The 17,326-nt window shown below is 45.2% G+C and overlaps 2 protein-coding genes across 4 annotated transcripts in view; both read left to right on the forward strand.

Moving 5' to 3' along the window:
- The first annotated feature begins 3,545 nt into the window (after nucleotides 1-3,545).
- On the forward strand, nucleotides 3,546-10,249 carry htatip2 (HIV-1 Tat interactive protein 2). Of its 3 annotated transcripts, XR_011602124.1 has the most exons (9): nucleotides 3,546-3,775; nucleotides 4,188-4,377; nucleotides 4,470-4,577; nucleotides 4,802-4,939; nucleotides 5,063-5,124; nucleotides 6,149-6,388; nucleotides 6,562-8,513; nucleotides 8,605-8,666; nucleotides 8,788-10,249. XR_011602124.1 is itself a non-coding variant. In XM_070960971.1 (7 exons), exons 1-6 carry the CDS (start codon nucleotides 3,651-3,653, stop codon nucleotides 6,363-6,365), a joined length of 840 nt encoding a protein of 279 aa, XP_070817072.1. In that variant the 5' UTR covers nucleotides 3,547-3,650; the 3' UTR covers nucleotides 6,366-6,388; nucleotides 6,562-7,780. The 3 variants fall into 3 exon arrangements, 2 of the variants coding, with proteins under 2 accessions (XP_070817072.1, XP_070817064.1); XM_070960971.1 differs by lacking the exons at nucleotides 8,605-8,666; nucleotides 8,788-10,249 and having other exon boundaries at nucleotides 3,547-3,775; nucleotides 6,562-7,780; XM_070960963.1 differs by lacking the exons at nucleotides 3,546-3,775; nucleotides 4,188-4,377; nucleotides 4,470-4,577; ... (1 more) ...; nucleotides 5,063-5,124; nucleotides 6,149-6,388.
- A 1,270-nt stretch (nucleotides 10,250-11,519) lies between these two features.
- Nucleotides 11,520-17,326, forward strand: part of prmt3 (protein arginine methyltransferase 3) — a 50,165-nt gene continuing 44,358 nt past the window's right edge. The window contains exons 1-8 of the mRNA XM_070962074.1: nucleotides 11,520-11,564; nucleotides 11,815-11,941; nucleotides 12,368-12,450; nucleotides 12,537-12,586; nucleotides 12,752-12,857; nucleotides 13,289-13,454; nucleotides 13,950-14,091; nucleotides 16,364-16,429. Of these exons, the coding sequence (XP_070818175.1) occupies nucleotides 11,543-11,564; nucleotides 11,815-11,941; nucleotides 12,368-12,450; nucleotides 12,537-12,586; nucleotides 12,752-12,857; nucleotides 13,289-13,454; nucleotides 13,950-14,091; nucleotides 16,364-16,429 (762 nt within the window). The 5' untranslated portion in view covers nucleotides 11,520-11,542. The remainder of the gene's footprint in view (nucleotides 11,565-11,814; nucleotides 11,942-12,367; nucleotides 12,451-12,536; nucleotides 12,587-12,751; nucleotides 12,858-13,288; nucleotides 13,455-13,949; nucleotides 14,092-16,363; nucleotides 16,430-17,326) is intronic.

The raw sequence follows: 17,326 nt of genomic DNA on the forward strand, positions 1-17,326 counted from the left end.
GGAAGCACACTGAAATATTCATGGATCTGTCATCATTTGGACGATAAAACTCATTGGAGATTAATTACCATTGAAACGTATGACAATAAATGGATATCTGAGCAGAGGGTCACGGGAAAGCAAAAGGCATCATCTTGATGATTGTTCTCAGCAGCTGCATCAGCAGACGCAGCAACAAATAACGGCAACAGTCGGCTCTGATCACGCAGGCTTCTCTCACGGCGCACACGCACCGTAGGTACCATGGAGGCCTGCATCTTGATCAGACAGTGCCTCTCTAATTGAGCTAATCCCCACTTCAGGATCAGCGCTGTCCCCTGAGATCCGACCCTCCACCCTGCCTGTCTCCTGCGCTCGCTGCCTCCGCTCTCAGCGTCCCCTCTGTGGCTCATGTGGACTGTAAAGCTGTTTATTGGGAGACAATGGGCAGCAGATTGTGCTGTCAGGCTCCATTAATTTCCATCATTAGCATCACACTCCAGAGTCTGTGGAAGCTTGGTCCTAAGCCTTAAGCTGTGTTTGTGTACAGTGTGTGTGTGTGTGTGTGAAATGTGTGTATATGTAGGCATGCACAGATGAGGTTTTTATTTGGAAATGTGCTTAAAATCAAAGGCATAAGTGCCTTAAAGGGACATTTCAACCCAAATCTTTTTTTCCCCTCTGACCTGCAGTGCTGTTTATTAATGTGGATTGTTTCAGTGAGAGATATCGGCCATCTCTCGAATATAATGGAAGTAGATGGCACTGGGATTGTGTTGCTCAAAGCATAAAAAAAACTACAAAAAACAATGTTTGTTTCCGGAAATTACTCAAGATAATGCACAGACCTTTTACGTAGGAACTGTTTTCATGTACGCCTGCGAATCGTATCACTGCACAAAAAGTGATTTTAGGGTGAACTGTCCCTTTCTTTTCACTCTTTTGATTCTTTTGAGCTATTCTATTCTGTCATATCAGTCATTTTTGCAGAAAATCCACATGCTTTAGTTTAATAAAAGAATCAATTTATCATATAGCACAATATCATAAGGTAAAATCTGTCCATACAGATCATGGAGCTGAAAAAATACACAGCCAAATCTTACATTTTGTTTATATAGCACCAAATCTTAACTTTCCATATGGAGCAGGTCTAGAGCACATTCTTCAGCTCAAAGACCCAACAATTCGCCCATGAGCGAGCACCTGGCGACGGCGGTGAGGAAAAACTTGTGTTCGAGCAGAACCAGGATCTGGCTGGACGTCCGTCCACCTCGACCGGTTGGGTCACAGCTGTAGTCCTGAATGCCTTTTTTGTTAAGAAAGTGCAATTAAATATCATCAGTTAACACTTTGAACTGCCAGACGTCTCCAGTGTTGCCTGAAAATGCTGACAAATCTAAAATCAGTTTGTTTAAAGATGTTTAAAATTAGAGTTTGTGGCCAAATACAGAGTTTGGAGGCTCCATCGACGGCCAAGTTGTTTTGAGTAAAAGCTGCTTTAGTGTGAGCGTTTTGCACTAAAAACACAAAGAACAGTGATCGAAAACAATTTAAAAAACGTGAAAATGTTGGAACTTTAACGGGTTGTATCCACATTTAAGGACGAATAATTAAGTTAAAATTTGTTTTCTAATTCCCAGATTCTTGGATTAATCTCAACATCCATCCGGTTCAGCCGTTACTTTCCAAGTTGGAGCTTTAGTTTTACACATTTCAGCCGGTGAAGTGCTGCAAAACAGCAGTTACAGAGCCGTCAAACATTTTGTGCAACGCTGAGGAAATGCGGGAGGGACTGTGACTGAGGTGTAAAGAAAACGAACAAGCCAATGAAAACCAGCTCTTTATGATCCATATGTCCTTTAGTGCAGCTTAATCAATGGACAAACGCAATTGACCACTGACCACCATTGGTATTTCCACCTCCAGCGGCGGAGCTCTAAAAGGAAATTGAACCACGTTTCTGCCACGCACCCACTGAGGCATAAGCCTTCTTACTCCAACTTCCTGTCCGATCAATGTGAGAGACAATGACTCAACAGGTGCGACAGACAGGAGCCCAGCGGCAGCTTTCCTCCCCACGGCTAGGCCCAATTAGCACCCGCGGCTAAGGAACAAAGAGGCGACATTTCATTTCAGCAGAGTGCCAGTTTAAGGCCTCTTCTCTCAACCTCAGCCTCTTTTCTTTCTGTCTTTTACTGCTGACATCTTTAAAGGATCATCCCTGGCTCCATCATATTCTATTAAATTGGGTCGATGCCTTGTGTTCCAAGTGGCAGGGGTGTTGAAAACATGGGGTGTTGATGAATTCATTGCATGTGACTGGACTTGCTTTCTTTGTGCGGAGCTTTCGCCTAATGAAACCCCCTGAAGGTCTGACAAAAGGCAAAGACATTTTTCAGGGTTTGCTTTGCACTCTGGGTTCAGGCTGAATTTCCTGACCAAATTGCACACAAGTGCTGCCATCCCAGACAACTTTGCAACTTATTCAGAAAGAAATGATCCATTGTGTCCTAAAGAGAGTCAAAAAGCTTTTCATGATGAGCGTTTTCTACGGTGCCTGTTGTGTAAATAGCTTTCATTAACGCAGAGAAACGCTCCATCAGCACCAGGACCAGCACGCCCCTGAACAGCTTTCTCCCTCTAAGGACACTTTTCATGTACTTGTACTTCCATTTCCTGCTCAGCAGATACTTTACTCCACTACATTTATTTGATAACTTTAGTTACTATGAACATTCAGATTAATAATACAAAGTACAACCAACAAATATATAACATATTATTATACATGAAGATAAGACTTTATTAACCCTTCCAGCATTAGAAAAAGTAACTGAAATTAAACTCCACCTCTACCAGCTGCAAAACTGTGGAAATGTGCAAAAGCAGTGGACACATTAATGCATCAATAATTATAATCCAGAACTATCATATACATTATTCTGCATTATAAGAACCTTTATTTTTGGAATATTTTGATGCAGTACTTAAATACACTGTAGTATTGCTGCTATTACTTGACTATTCGTACCACTGGGTAACAGAAACAAGTGTGTGGAGATGTGTAGAGTTCATTTGGTCTGTGTAAGGAGGGGCTTGGGCTTCAATTCTATGCTTTTCCAGTATAAAACAGATTGTCCTGAAAGTTAAAAAAGGCATGAATCAGTCTTTTGTCCCCAGTGAAGACCGTGGTAACGCAAAGTTTTTATGTCCTGTCAGGCTCTCTCACATTACTGATGTACTGTTAATGAAAGATTCCTCTTAAAGAGAAAATGGGAATTATTAGTTGAATTTTGGGAGATAGAGGTGGTGAGTGTGATGAGGTGGACATTAATTATTAGGAACCAGAGTGGGTGAAAGGTGAGTATGGACCAAGGCAGTGATTCTAGTGGGGGGTCTTCATGTGCGCATGCGCAGTGTCTCTCCTGGTGAATGGGGATGAGAAGGGGGCTCGTTGAAGTTCAAAGTCTCTTCCCTGCTCTTGGGTTTATCACCACGATAGGAAATAAGTAAAACATACAATAAGCAGCCTTGCAGTCCAGTCGCGGCGTCTGTCAAGCGACACAGTGACGACATTTGTGATGTTTGGCTCAGCCTATCAGCGAAGCAGGAAGAGCGCGGAGATGAAACCAGGAAGTGTCTCAGCGCTTTAACCGCTGCTGTCAGTGATGCTTGTTATGAAACTGCTGGGCGTTAATCTAGCAAAAGCGACCGGGATCTTGACTGTCGTGGTTGTTGTCATTGCAGCGGTTTTGACTTATTTCGACGACCCTGATCCGGTTAAATACAGCAGGTAACGAACATCGGAGGTGTGTGTTAGCTTATCTGCCGGCCGGACCCGACTTAACGTTACTCGGGTTAACTTAGCTGCTACACCAGATGCATGCAACTGAGCAAAATGCGAATATTATTAATGTTTAATGTCAGCTGTAATGGTCCCAGACCCGCGGACCACCAGTGTAAAAGTCCCCTTGCGTAAGTCGATCAAAGGGCAAACAGTCAAACCAAACCCCTTTATGAAATCTGTCAATTTAACGATCCATCTCTTTATGGAAAACGTAACGTTTCTCACCATTAATTATGCAAATAAGTATGTGAAAACATGCCAAAAACCAGTGCTTGCGCCGCATGTTTGAACTCTTGCACACACGGCCTACCTGGAACACACCTTTGGTTGATTTACCTGAACTGTTTGTGGCACACAGCATGGCCGACAGCATGAAGACGCTGGAGGAAAACTTCCGGCAGCAGAATAAAAGCTGTTTCATCCTCGGTGCCTCTGGAGAAACAGGCAAGGTGCTGCTTCAAGAGCTGCTGGAGCGCAACATCTTCTCCAAGATCACTCTCATCGGACGGAGACAGCTCACCTTTGAGGACAAAGCATATGAAAACCTGGTTAGTGGGTCGGTTCTCTTCAGCTGACTCACCTGAGATCCACCATGTGGAGACTTACGTTTTGCTTGACAGTGTGTTTTCTGCGTGTCCAGGTACAAGAGGTGGTGGACTTTGAGAAGCTTGACGATCACGCGGCTGCCTTTCAGGGCCATGATGTGGGCTACTGCTGCCTGGGAACAACCCGGGCCAAAGCAGGGGTTGTAAGCTAAACTTAATTAATCCAATGTGGGTGAATTAATGAAGATTTAACTGTTGCAAAACCACTAACATACAATATATCTAATGGGATTAGACAGTGTTGTTTGTTAGTAGCAGTTTCTTTGCTGTGTGCCAACATTTCCAGCGAAGCCAAATAGATGATAAAGATAATTTTCTCGATCGCTTTTCTAATGCTAGTTGCTGTCATTCCTCTCTTTTATTTCAGGAAGGATTCATCCGCGTCGATCACGACTACGTCCTGAAATCAGCAGAGCTCGCCAAGTCAGGAGGCTGCACGCAGTTCCACCTGGAGTCGTCCAGAGGAGCCGATAAAAACAGCAACTTCCTCTACCTGAAAGTCAAGGTGGTTTATTTCCTCTCTCTAATGCACGCCGCAAGCTGAAGTCTTCTTCTAGTTCTCAGCTGAAGCTTCCCTGCGTGCATCATCAATCACTGAAGGATCAACATGACACTGATTCTCTTCCAGGGACAAGTGGAAGCAGATATTGAGGCTCTGGGTTTCGACAGATATGCCATTTACAGGCCGGGGTGAGTGATCTTATTTACTACAGTCATGAATGCATCATGCACAGAGTGTGGCGTAAACAGCTGGGAACGACATCCTGTCAGCTCGGCCAACACCAAATGTGAACACTGGATTGTGGGAATGTGGAGATGGATTATAGCATCTGATAGCTGCCGTTAGTGTACACTGCAGAGAAAAGTGAACAAAACGTAGTACTTCACTAATCGTTCAGGGACTGTGATCGAGCTTGTGATGGACTCATCTCCTGATGATAATTTGGCAGTTTGACAGGCTACCAAAACTTTAAAGGTTCGGTATACAGCATTCAGTGCCACTGGATGTTACACCATCGCCAACATCTCAGACCAAAACAACCAGAAACAGCCGTGATGTCTCCACCAGACTCCACTGACAGAAACACTAATTTTACCTCGCAGATCGTCGTAAAACACTCTTGATTCGAACTGGACAGAAACTAAATAAAACTCCCCCAGACCATCTTGGTTTATCTTTCCACTGTCCCAACAATCACCACTTAAGTTTGGTCGAATTAAAAACTTGATTCACCAGTTGGACGTGCAGATATTCTGGGGCTTTGCTCAGTGTTAGGAAGGACAACGAGGTGGAGCAGGGGGGGTCTTTGCTTGCCGACAGACACCTGCTGAGCTCCGGGGAGCTCTGGAGGATGGAGCTCAGGGAGGGCCAACGCTAACTTTACAGAGCCAGAGGCTGTTTCCTGCTACGTTAACATAATGGAAAATTACAAGTCATGGATGGATCATAAAGGTGTAGTGTGAAATTTTAACATATCAAATAGAAAATTACGACAAAGTCAGCTGTGACCGTAGAAAACATGATCACATCCTTTCACATGAGATGATGTTGATTGTGTTTAATCGTTGACCTACAGAAGTGTTTCATATTGAGAATCAGTCGACAAAGAGAAATCGTGTCCCGTCTCTTACAGGAAGTGGTCGTTCACTGAGTAACCCGGTCCAGCCCGGTGCAGTCACCGAGCCATCAGCGCCTTTGTGTTTTCCTCTGCAGGGTTTTGCTGGTCGACCGGCAGGAGAGTCGGCCGGGCGAGTGGATTGCCAGGAAGTTCTTCCGTGCATTGTCTGCTGTGAGTTCCACGTCCATGGCCATCCCCATCCAAGAGGTGGGAAAAGCGATGGTGTCAAACACGGTGCTCCAACCCGAGCAGAAGACCGAGATCCTGGAGAACAAAGCCATCAGCAGCCTGGGAAACAGCGCAGGGAAGTGAGAGAGAGCAGGAAATACGCCGAGGTGAGAAAAGCGTCGCTCACTGACACTCATGCACTCTTACATTCATGCGTTCTGGTGACTGTGGTGAAGATCCACAGGATGAACTCCCAGAGAAACGACTCCTCTCTTCTGCCCTGAAGCTCTTTGACCGTGACCTCTGGCTCCAAACTCTTCATCTCATTCTCTCCTTTCAGGTGATTTCTGCAGCTACAGAGACGACGCCGCTCTGCAAACACTCACCACGCCGTCATCTTTCTTACTTTCTTGAAAAGTAAGTCATGGATTTTGCAGCTGTCCGAAAGACAAATCCTCAAAAGTCCTTCTCGCTGAGGATCTGCTGGATTATTCATGGAGAAAAATCACGCAAAGCTATCAGAATGTTTCATCTAGACGTCGTGTTTGGCTTTAATTTCTTTGCTCTTGAATCGTGTGTGTGTAATGAATGTAATGTTTTCATCAGGGAACTCTCGCCAGCCTTTTTGATGTTCATCATTTGTGCCCTGAGGCACTGCACTGAGTAACTGCCTTAACGTCGTTTTAAAGTTTACTCTACACAAAATGAAATATTTCATGTTTTCAACCTATTTTCATTAAATTATTAGAAATATTTAAGTGTGTGTTTGATTTAGGGGAATGTTGCCATGATGGCCACTGCATCAAAATTAATATCTGCTGTTTATATCTGTGCCATATAGTACATCTGTGTAGTATATATTGCATGTACTGCGCATACACATAATATCTATGCTCAGCTATATTACAGGTAACATACAGGAGGGTATTTATTTAATTTCCCCAGCGTGGGATAAAGTTTTATCTTATTTGTTCATTTTTGATTTAACATCAAGCCGTCAATTGATAATTCCAGCAACAGAACAGCTTTGAATAATCTTTATTGATCTTTAATTTCGTCGACATGTTTCTGAAGCTCAATGGTGGTCGTGCATGTTACCAGTTGAAGGTCTTCTGTTAGACTGATTTATTTTGATGAACTGTGATGATGAATCTTATTGCATGTTTTTTTTTTCTGGTTCATTTGTTTTCTTTTTAAAAGACAAAAAATCATCTTGAAACCAAATGAAGCTGCATCTGACGGCGATGTCAAATAGACGAAGTGAAGGTGCACAAACCAGAGCGTCACTACAGAATAAACTACTCTCAACTCGTACTAAATTATAAAATATTAAGCTTTTTGTCTGTTTCCATTCCTGCTTTTACTTCTTTGTCTTAATTTGTAATAATTTGTCTAAATCTTCTATTTGATTTTGATATTCTTGTGTTTGAAATGTTCAAATAAACTTGCCTTTTCTCTCCTTGATCTAGCAGTGCCCCCCTGTGACTAGATGTGGTTGCATTCATACTCCACTCCAGAGAACTGTTTAAAGGATTTCATTTTACCCTCACGATCAGCAGGTCAGCTACACGGTCACATTGTCTGTAGGATCTGTGAAAACATGCTTTTCGTGGCGATATTTTGCATTTGAAACAGATGACACTCATCTCTGATAGACCTCTTAGACAGCAGATATTTTGACGTCACAGCAGGAAAAGTTCAGGTGTAAATAAAAAATTAATGATGGCTGAAGTAGTTTCATGGTGCTGGTATGGCCTCACAGCCACGGAGCTGTCGATGATATTAACGCCTGGCAGACAAAGATGTTCCACCAGATTCTGCCAGAAATCAGAGATTGCATTTGTTCCCTTAAAGGATGATGAGTTCAGGTACACACATGCAAATAAAGCCCTATACTTTACAAGTGAAGACCAGTTTTATTGTCAGATGCTAAATATGAAAACATTTGTCCCGACACGGCTGCAGCTTCCTTCAGCTTTTCATCAAAACACAGAAACAAACACTAACTCCCAAGAGGAGACGCAGAGCAGGAGAACTGAGCTCAAGCTCACATTATTCGGGGGAAAACACACAGCGTCCTCTTCCTCCTGCAGCTTTGGGTGCTGCCATCTTGGCCATGAAGCAATTAGTCTAAAATGAGGAGCAGCCGAGTCGATCTGCTTGTCATTGCTGAGAGTTTTTAAATACTGGTCTGTTCCCACAGGACGGTCGTGGCCTGGTGTGCTGGCTGTGTGGTATTGGGTATGGTGCTGCGGAAAAAAGCCTAACAATGCGTCCCATGGATTATTTTAGGTAAACTGTGCTGGTCAACACGCTGCAGGTGTCACCTGATTTGAACGGTCGTCTAAATATACTTTGGAAACCTGTGATCTTTCCTCTGCAGGCTGTTTGTGTTTTGTCTTTGGCTGCTGGACCGTGACGTGAATTGCGAGAATGTGCAGAAAGGTATTGAATGATCTATCAAAGTGCACCATTTTAACATACTTTTCCAACGTAACTGAGGATTGGCTGCCTGTTTTTCTGAAAAAATCTGTACAGTATCCGTCAATGTGTTCTGTCTCAATAGGTTATGTCCTACGAGTCCAGGCAGGACAGGCCCCGGCTGGAGTCCACAGTGACGACAGGGATCATAAAAGATGGAGTGAACCACCTATTTTCAGAATCCCTGCAGCAAGTGGCAGAGTTTACCCGGCTCGAGAAGATCACACCACCGACTCTGAACCATCACGTGTTCAAAGCCGTTTTCCTGTCAGTCCCGAAACACAAAATAAAAATGTTCCAGTCATCCCTTTAAAATCTGGTGTCGGCTCAGCTGCACGACGACGAAGCTCTGTGGTGTACAACCGCTCTGGAAACAAAGTGTTCCCTTTCCCTGAAGACAAGAAGATTCATCAAAGAAACTCTAATTCTGCATTCTCCACTGGTGCAGTCCAGGTTCCACCCAGCGTCTATCACACAAGAACGATGCAGACAGGAGGTGCTTCACCTGTTCAGGTGCACAAAGCCTCAGTGGGCTTTGCACCACACAGAAAGCCTCACGTGGGTGAGTATCAGCCAGTTTATGCTTTCCCCAAGAGCTTTAATCCTGACAGAGCAAACACGCTGCAAAAAGTTTTAAAACCCACAAAGACAGACACCATCGTGAGGGGACGGTCTCCTGCCAGCAGCTCAGCAGGACAAGTCGACACACACATGTCTTATCCACTGTGGAGTCCAAGGGTCTACAACGGTGATGTGATGTCTGAAGCAAGAGGATACGCCCACACCCGCCGCATCAAGCCTGCTTTGGAAAAGCCACAACCTCAAGGTAGTTCTGCTGCAGGTAGGAAGTTCTTGGAATCTGGTTTTCCATCTGTAATCCAGAATCAGGGCGGTGATTCAACAAAAGCTGGGTTTGGTCTTAACCATAACTCCAGAGGAAGCCAGCCCGGCAGCTGGCAGCCTGCATCGCCGGACAGAGCACAAGCGTCTGTGCAAGGTAAATTCAAGCCTTTCGACAGACTTCCTGCTCATGATGGTCTCCCTGCTCACAACCGCTCACACCATGAAACCGCTCCCACTCAGACATCTGCAGGGACAACCCCTCCTCCTAGTCCGAACTCCACAGGTATCACTTCATCAGCTGCCCCTTCAGTTACTGGAGAGTTGAGCACAGAGTCGGCTTCACCCGTGCAGACGGAGGGCCAAGACGTGGAGCCTCAACCATCAGACCGCGAGGGCCAGTCTGAAACCTCAGCAGATGCACCTTTCCCGGAACAAAACAAGCCAGTCACAGCTTCTCCTCCAACGCTAGAACCAGCAGAAGAGGACGGAAACGGTGAAAAGGATGTCTGAAGTCCTCGAGAAGAGGATCAGGCTGAAGTTTAGGTTGACCTGAGAGATGCTGCTTTGGGAAACGTCAACACCAGCAGGAGGCACACCTGGATGGTTAAACAGATGCATTAACCTCTGTATTACTTTAAGATGTGATACCACCCATATTTTTAAAAAGAAAGGGTCTGATTATGAATAAATAACACTAACAACTTACTTTTTTCCCTCTTTTGTCTTTATAAGACTGACTTACATAAATCATTCAACATTTACTGTGAATACACACTAAGTTTTCATATCTCAACATTATGTTGAAGCTGTCTTCATAGCAGCTGATGAAAGCAGTCCTGGTTTTGTGTTTCTCACATGGAGATGATCAGTGTTGGAAGAAGTATTGAGGTTTTTTTACTTAAATAAAAGGGAGTAATAAAGCAGCAATACCACACTGTGAAAATATACTGCAAGTGAAAGTTCTGCATTCAAAACCTTAAGCAAAACTAATTTGCCATAACTCAGCACCATTTTCTGATGCTATAACATGTGAGCAAACCGTTACCTATTCAACATACGTGTCCAGTACACACTGAGCAACATCAGCATCGCACAGAGTAGTTCTTCTTGTCTCATGATGAATGATAGTCCATTCACTCTCCCTCGACCTTTATGACACATTGTGACTCACAGCAGTTCATGTAGATCTGCAACCAACTGTGAATACTTTTATATGCATTTCCCCAAAAATGAGGCTGATTCAAGCTTTATTATTTATTAGGAGGCTGGTGGTGTTGCATCAAAACAACTAGCAACAAGTTTTTGAGTGCCTTGAAAACAAGAAAAATGCATTTCAATTCACACTGAATTTCATTTTTACTCCTTGTTTACAAGCAGCAATCTCAAATTATACTGTGCCTCATTCTGTCTTTATCAGAGTATTCCTGTGCCAGCAGCCATCATGTCGCAGCAATGAGCAGTATGATAGCGCCTGTTTTGGCCTACTTCTGCCTCTGATTCAGGTTTTACCTGATTTCCGGCCCCTCCCCCCTCACTGAAGGATTCACCTGGCTGGAGCCTGTCTATGCTGGGTGGTTTTGAGATGGCTGTCTGCCTGTTACAGGTAGTTAAAGCACTGACATTTCCCTTTCGCCTAACGCCCACGCTTCACCTGTGATTGTTGACTGAAGACATCATAGTTTGCTTGATTTGGTTTTGTTGTAAGAACATAAATGGTGGCTGTGTGGACGTCCCTTCTGTCTTATGCTAGGTCCAGGTTAGAAGATAAATGTAGACAGAAACTGCCATGCAATAAATACTGAATCACGATTGTACTTTCCACCTGCTTGGACAGCAAGATGTGTGACATCAGCAGTATTCGAGTTGCAGTACACGAGCGTGTCATAACTTTAACTTTGGCGACATCTTGTGGTTTAATCCGGAAGTACCGCTTCTGTCTCGGCGCTTCTTACGTCAGCAAACGTCACCAGGAAGTACACGGAAACCAAGGCGACATCATGGCAGAATACAGAGACCCACGTGAGTGTAGTAAATAGTAGATTAAAACCCCAAAACTAAAGTTATTAAAAAAGCAGGGGCTTAATTAAGCTAACGATAGTTTGTTCTGTGTATAAAACTAATGAACTGCGTCTGTATTTGCGTTGCACGACGCGTTAGCAGCTTGTCGCTCAGCTGTAACGGTTGAACCGCTAAAGCTAATTCAACGTACTTAGCTCGCTTATGCTAACAGCGGCTCACCTGCAGCTGTAATGACCTTCTGTTTTGACAGACTGTGATGGAGCTGCTGAGGAGATGCCCGAGCTCTCTGACGGTGATGATGATGAAGACGAAGAGCAGTGGCAGTGGATGGAGGAGGAGGGTCAGCAAGCCAGCGTTACCTGTCTGTTCTGTGACAGGTGAGATGACTTTATATACAACAGTAGATTAAAAACTATTTCAGATGCTGTTGTTACGTCCCTGGAGGTTAGAGGATGTTTGCTTGCAGCCAAAATGTGTAAGTGTTTTGTGCAGAAATAATAGTGGCACAGAAACCAGATTATTTATATGTCTTTTAGGGAAAATGAAAAGCATAAGTTACCATTCCCACTAAAATCTTGACTCAAAATGGTCACAGTATGATTTGTTTTCATGTCATTTCTGCAGCCAAAAGCAGGTCAAAGCAGGACTGTGACACACAGCAAATGGACACTGGTTGGAAATCCAAATTTAAGAACCATAATCACTATAGGTTTATGCGAGGAGCCAGTGAATCTGTTATGTTTGTAATGTTTTCAGCTTTTGAATGAACCAGATTTCCCTGCCTGTGTGTTTCTGTGCTGCAGGTCGCTGAGCTCTGTGCCTGCCACCCTGCAGCACTGCACAGCTGAGCACCAGATCAACCTGGTGGACCTGATAAGAAGACACAGTGAGTAGATGCCGACGCTCTCTGAGTCACTGAAGAACCAGAGGATTGTTCAGTGTGGTGCTTAACCTTCTTTCCCTCCTTTTCAGATTTAGATGACTACGGTTACATAAAGATGATCAACTTCATACGGTCAACGGTAAGTGCTGCCTGTGATGAGATGTGATTTAAGGTGTTTGTACCTTTTTTGTGTTGTTGAATGTCTCTGATTTGTGTGCACCTTGTGTTCAAGGAGCATTAATCCAAGGAAACATCTGCTGAAAGAATAGATGGATTTTCTTTCTAAACCAATCTGTGTTGATAGAAATGCGATGTGTCCAGTCTGACGGGGCTGCCAGACGCTCCCTCACCCTGGGAGAGCGAGGACTTCCTGCGACCGGTCCTGCAGGACGACCCCCTGCTGCAGACAGGTGCAGCAGCAACACCTTTCAGTTTCATTACATGGATTTAAGTTCTGAGGAGTGACTGTCTCATCAGATGTGTCTGCTTCTAGATGTTGAAAACAGAAATTCACACGTTCACGTTTAAGCATGCTGGTGCTCGTCATCAGTGTGTCCTGGATCTCAGCTCCGGCCCGGTTAGATTTTGAGTTGTGAAAATGCAGATAAGGCTGCACACGTTTTGACGAGTGTGTGTCAAGGAAGGGGTTTCAGATGCGGTTTAATGATCCAACAAGCTCTTCGTTTGAAGTATACTGATGCCTTCCAAACCCCCCCCCAAAAAAAATCAGATTCAGGTGACAAAATCTGTGCTTTTTCTATTTAAACCTGTTTTGAGTCATCACACTCAGCCTACATGTTTCACTCCCCTGTTTGTCTCCCCCTCTCTGTGCTTCTGGCAGACCCCGAGGAGCTCTGTGGCAGCGGGGGGTCGAGCCTGTCGACGTGCCAGTCGTCTGGGACCGAGTCCCATGATGCACTGCTGCACAGGGCACAGGCAGCTGAGGACAGAGCCCGTCGCTCAGAGGAGGCGCTGGCCAGAGCCATGGATGACCTGCACAAACTCAAGTCAGTGATGTTTCTGCATCACCACATGTTTTCAGAACCACAAGGTTGTCCTGTTAGTTTATTTCTTGTCAATCTTTGGTAGTTTTTTTCTTGTTTTTTGTCTTCGAGAGCTTGCAGTGTGCTGCTTTGCCTCTGCACTACCCTCCTGACACCAGCAGGGGGACACAGTGAACCCAGTATTGCAGAAACAAGTAGAGTACCTTGTGGAAGAAGTTTGGAGGAAAGGGAAAGATAAAAAAAAGGGAAAGGAAAATTCCACTGCAGCATGGAGGTTAAAGTGAGGAGGGGGGCAGGAAGGGGGGCAATAAGGGAAAATTACAGAAAGAGGGAGGTTGGGGCTTGGAAGACAGTTAGAAAGATGAATGCCTCCCGCTTCCTCCATTTACTGCTACGTCCTGCATGAAGGTTGTGTGTGCTTTCTGTTCTCTGGCCGCCGTCTTTGTCCCATGTCCTCATTTGAGAAGTTAAGCGCAGATCAATCCGGTCTTCTTTCAGACTTCTGGCTCAGGGTTTGGTACTGAACGCAGAAACCGGCAAATCTGGTAACCTGGGCACCGTGGCCGAGCTCCGAGAGGACGAGGACGAGGCCTACTTCAGCTCCTACGGCCACTATGGCATCCACGAGGAGATGCTGAAGGTCTGAGTTGTGCAAACACACTGACGCGCACACACAGCACAACACACACACTGACCTGGCCTGCAGGTCTCGTTACACTCTTGAGAGTCTCTCCCGCCGGGCGCAGCAGCCTCTGCGGAGCGAAAATGGGTTCATCAGCGTACGTCTTGGCTGAAAGATTCTGATGTAGCCTGTAAGTGAAAGCGATCGTCTTTATGTACACATTGATACTGAGGACAAGACATTTCCTCAAAGTGACAAATCAGCAATAAGTGCTGAGCTCTCATGTGAGACACCAGCGCGCACGGCGGAGGCTCGAAACGTGGAAATTAATTTTTACACTGCTCAAGTGCTGAAAGCTCAAAGTGTCAGCAGCCTGGGGGGGCCGCTGGGGGTGGGGTGGGGGGGTGTGTCAGCTCTGTCTCCTCCCTTCCTGCTCAACTCACCGCAGTGCTTGGACATGTTCCTGTCGGCTGTCCTGATTGGTGCAAAGCACTGTTAAGTTTTGCGTCATGTGTTTGTGCGTCAGGCTGTAAACTCCATCAGAGCCTCGGGGGGGGGGGGCAAGAACACGTGATGGTGGGGGGGGGCTTTGCAGTAGAACATGGTCAACTGTTTCACAGGTTGACGTGAAGTGCATCACCTCTGACGCACTCTGTGTGTGTGTGTGTGTGTGTGTGTGTGTGTGTGTGTGTATGAAGGAGCGTTTCAAGTTTCCTCGGTTAGATTTATGTCACTTCTGTTCAGAATGGATCAACCTTTAATGTCACTGGCGACATCATCCTGATGACTAAAGTAAACCGGCCTCACGTGGCCTCGCAGGACGAGCCCACGCAGGAGTTCCATCAGTGGAGACCTTCAGCGTCTCAACTGAGTCTGAGCTCTTGGTTGTTTTTATGCTGAAATTCAGATTTGAAAGAGACTGCAAGTTTTAATTCTGACCTTCATCTTCAATGGCTGCATTTATATCGTGCTTTTATCCAAAGCGCTTCACACAGTTTTTGCTGCTCATTCACCCTTTCATGCACGCTCCGTCACACCACTGGCAGCGAGCTACCACGCAGGGTGCTGGCCTGTCAGGAGGAGGTGGGCACCAAACTGCCAACCCCGATGGACCTGCTCTACCTCCTGAGCCTAACCGTCCCATTTTCCACCACGCTGTCTTACCGGACAGATTTTTTTCATGTGTTTCTTTAAAACACATGACAACATGAAACCATGATTCTAATGTCCAGAGTCTAGCTGAAGCTGATGTGAAGCACCAGCAGTGTGAGTTGGCCAAATCAACCAGTTTGAGCGTATGTTCAACATTTCGGTCAGTGTTACGAGGTGAAACTGTCTGCAGACAAGTTTGACAAATCACAACACCACAAAGCCGGAGCATCACGTGATTTTCAGCTGCTTTGTTGGTCATAAAAATAGCAATTAAACGTTTTCCCCAAATCTTTCAACCATGAGTCTAAATGCTGTTTGACATTTTTGTGCAATAGGAACCTCTGGAGTAATTAGAGCTGAAAGATTCATTGATTACAGTAACAGTCTTTTGTTATGATGCTCCATCAGCAAGGACTTATCGCAGTTTGTGATGTAACATTAATATGTGTTTTTCTGGCCTTTAAAGCTGCAACATGGTTAAATGACACCAGTATCGGAGCTTATTTGACTGCTCTAGCTGGGTGCAGGGAACAGTGAGTGACTCTGGTCATCACGTCCACAGAACAAATGATTTTCCTTTGTGTAAATATCTTCCAGGATCTCCAGATTCTGTTCAAACCAAGTATCAAATAAGACTTCCTCGGTCCCACTGTGCCGTTACTGTCCTTTCAGCAGATTCTGTAGCTTTTCCTCCAGAGAGGAGGTGCTGGGGTTTGTGGGCAGATTTGATTGGCAGGTTAATTAGCGAGTCCTGACCTGACCCTCCTCTAGAAAAATACCAGGGTCGCTCCCAGTTGTGTTAATCCTGTAGGTTTGCGCTGAAATTTCCAAGAATCCCCCACAGCCGGTTTTGATCTGCTGTTATCTCACCTGTGCCGAAAAGGCTTTACGTGTCGTGCTCTTGAGATCGTTTTCCCAGGGCGGGTGATAAGGCCAGTGTGCAGTTCAACTTACAGCATAAGGATCCCAATACAGGATGCAAGTGATTCATAAACCGTCCCTTAACTCTCAGAAACCCTGCATTATATTCTAATTTTCACTGCACACATAAACGTGTTGTACTCTTTCCTCGCTTTGTACTCTGTTACTTCAGAAAAGTTCTGTATTGTTTCTCATTTTTTGAATATTCTCTCCTCAGGACAAAGTACGCACAGAGAGTTACCGCGACTTCATGTACGGCAACCCTGAAGTGTTCAGAGACAAGGTGAGCCGGCTGAACGGATGCAGATCCGCGTGCGTTAATGTGTGTGTACAGTATGTGCGAGGCAGCTGCTTTAACTGGACTGTTAGCAGAAAAAGGTGATTGCATTTTGCAGGACAGACATTAATAATGTGAAGGCGTCTGATTTAAAACACTGTGGTTTTATTTGCACCTCGAATGTCGACTGCAGAGTGCTGATAACAGACACACGCAATCTACCACCGAACCCATAACAACACCCCCCTCCCCACCAAAAAAAGCCTCCCAACTTCCCCCCACCCCTCTCTTTTCCATTGCCTTTAGTTGCAGGAAGCAGTGGCCTGTATCATGACCATCCATTATATGGGCGGCTGCTGGTTAGTGCTGGGATGAGGCTGTAGAGGAGGGGGGCAGGCTGTGTTGATGGGAACGTACATTATCCCTGTCAGAGCGACACATTCTGCAGAGGGAAGTGTCACCTTCTACAGGAAGTGGTAGATAGAGAACAAAACAGGATATTCTCGTTTCAGTTCCGTAAAGATGGAGGGGTGCAGAAAGATGGAGAAAGGAGCGAGGAGTTGTGTCGAGTCAGCAGTGTGTTGGCGACCCTCTGTGAACCCATAAAGCCAGCAGGATGCTTACAGGGAAGATGCTTAAATAGGGACACATAAACACAGTGTTACATATAGATGCGTGCATAGCTTTTGCAGCTGTGCTTCGGTCATTTAACACCAGTCGGAGGTGAAGATGAACAAATTAACTGTAGCCTACGAGAACCTGAAATAGAGATGATTAAAAACTCGCTCGACAATGCCAGTGAATAGAGTGACAAAGTTACTCAAGGAACCAGAGGACTTGGAAGAAAGGCTCTTCACGGCGAACACGCACACTCCATCAAAGCAGCTGAACGTCGCTTTGTAA

This window comes from Chaetodon trifascialis, chromosome 1 (assembly GCF_039877785.1).
Source record: "Chaetodon trifascialis isolate fChaTrf1 chromosome 1, fChaTrf1.hap1, whole genome shotgun sequence".
Classification (NCBI taxonomy): Eukaryota; Metazoa; Chordata; class Actinopteri; order Chaetodontiformes; family Chaetodontidae; genus Chaetodon; species Chaetodon trifascialis.

Bases quoted from the DNA above. Each gene is read 5' to 3' on its own strand.
- htatip2 (XM_070960963.1), top strand. From the start codon at position 8,491: ATGCGTCCCATGGATTATTTTAG. The intron at 8,514-8,604 runs GTAAACTGTGCT...TTTCCTCTGCAG, and splicing joins CGTCCCATGGATTATTTTAG to GCTGTTTGTGTTTTGTCTTT. The intron at 8,667-8,787 runs GTATTGAATGAT...CTGTCTCAATAG, and splicing joins TTGCGAGAATGTGCAGAAAG to GTTATGTCCTACGAGTCCAG.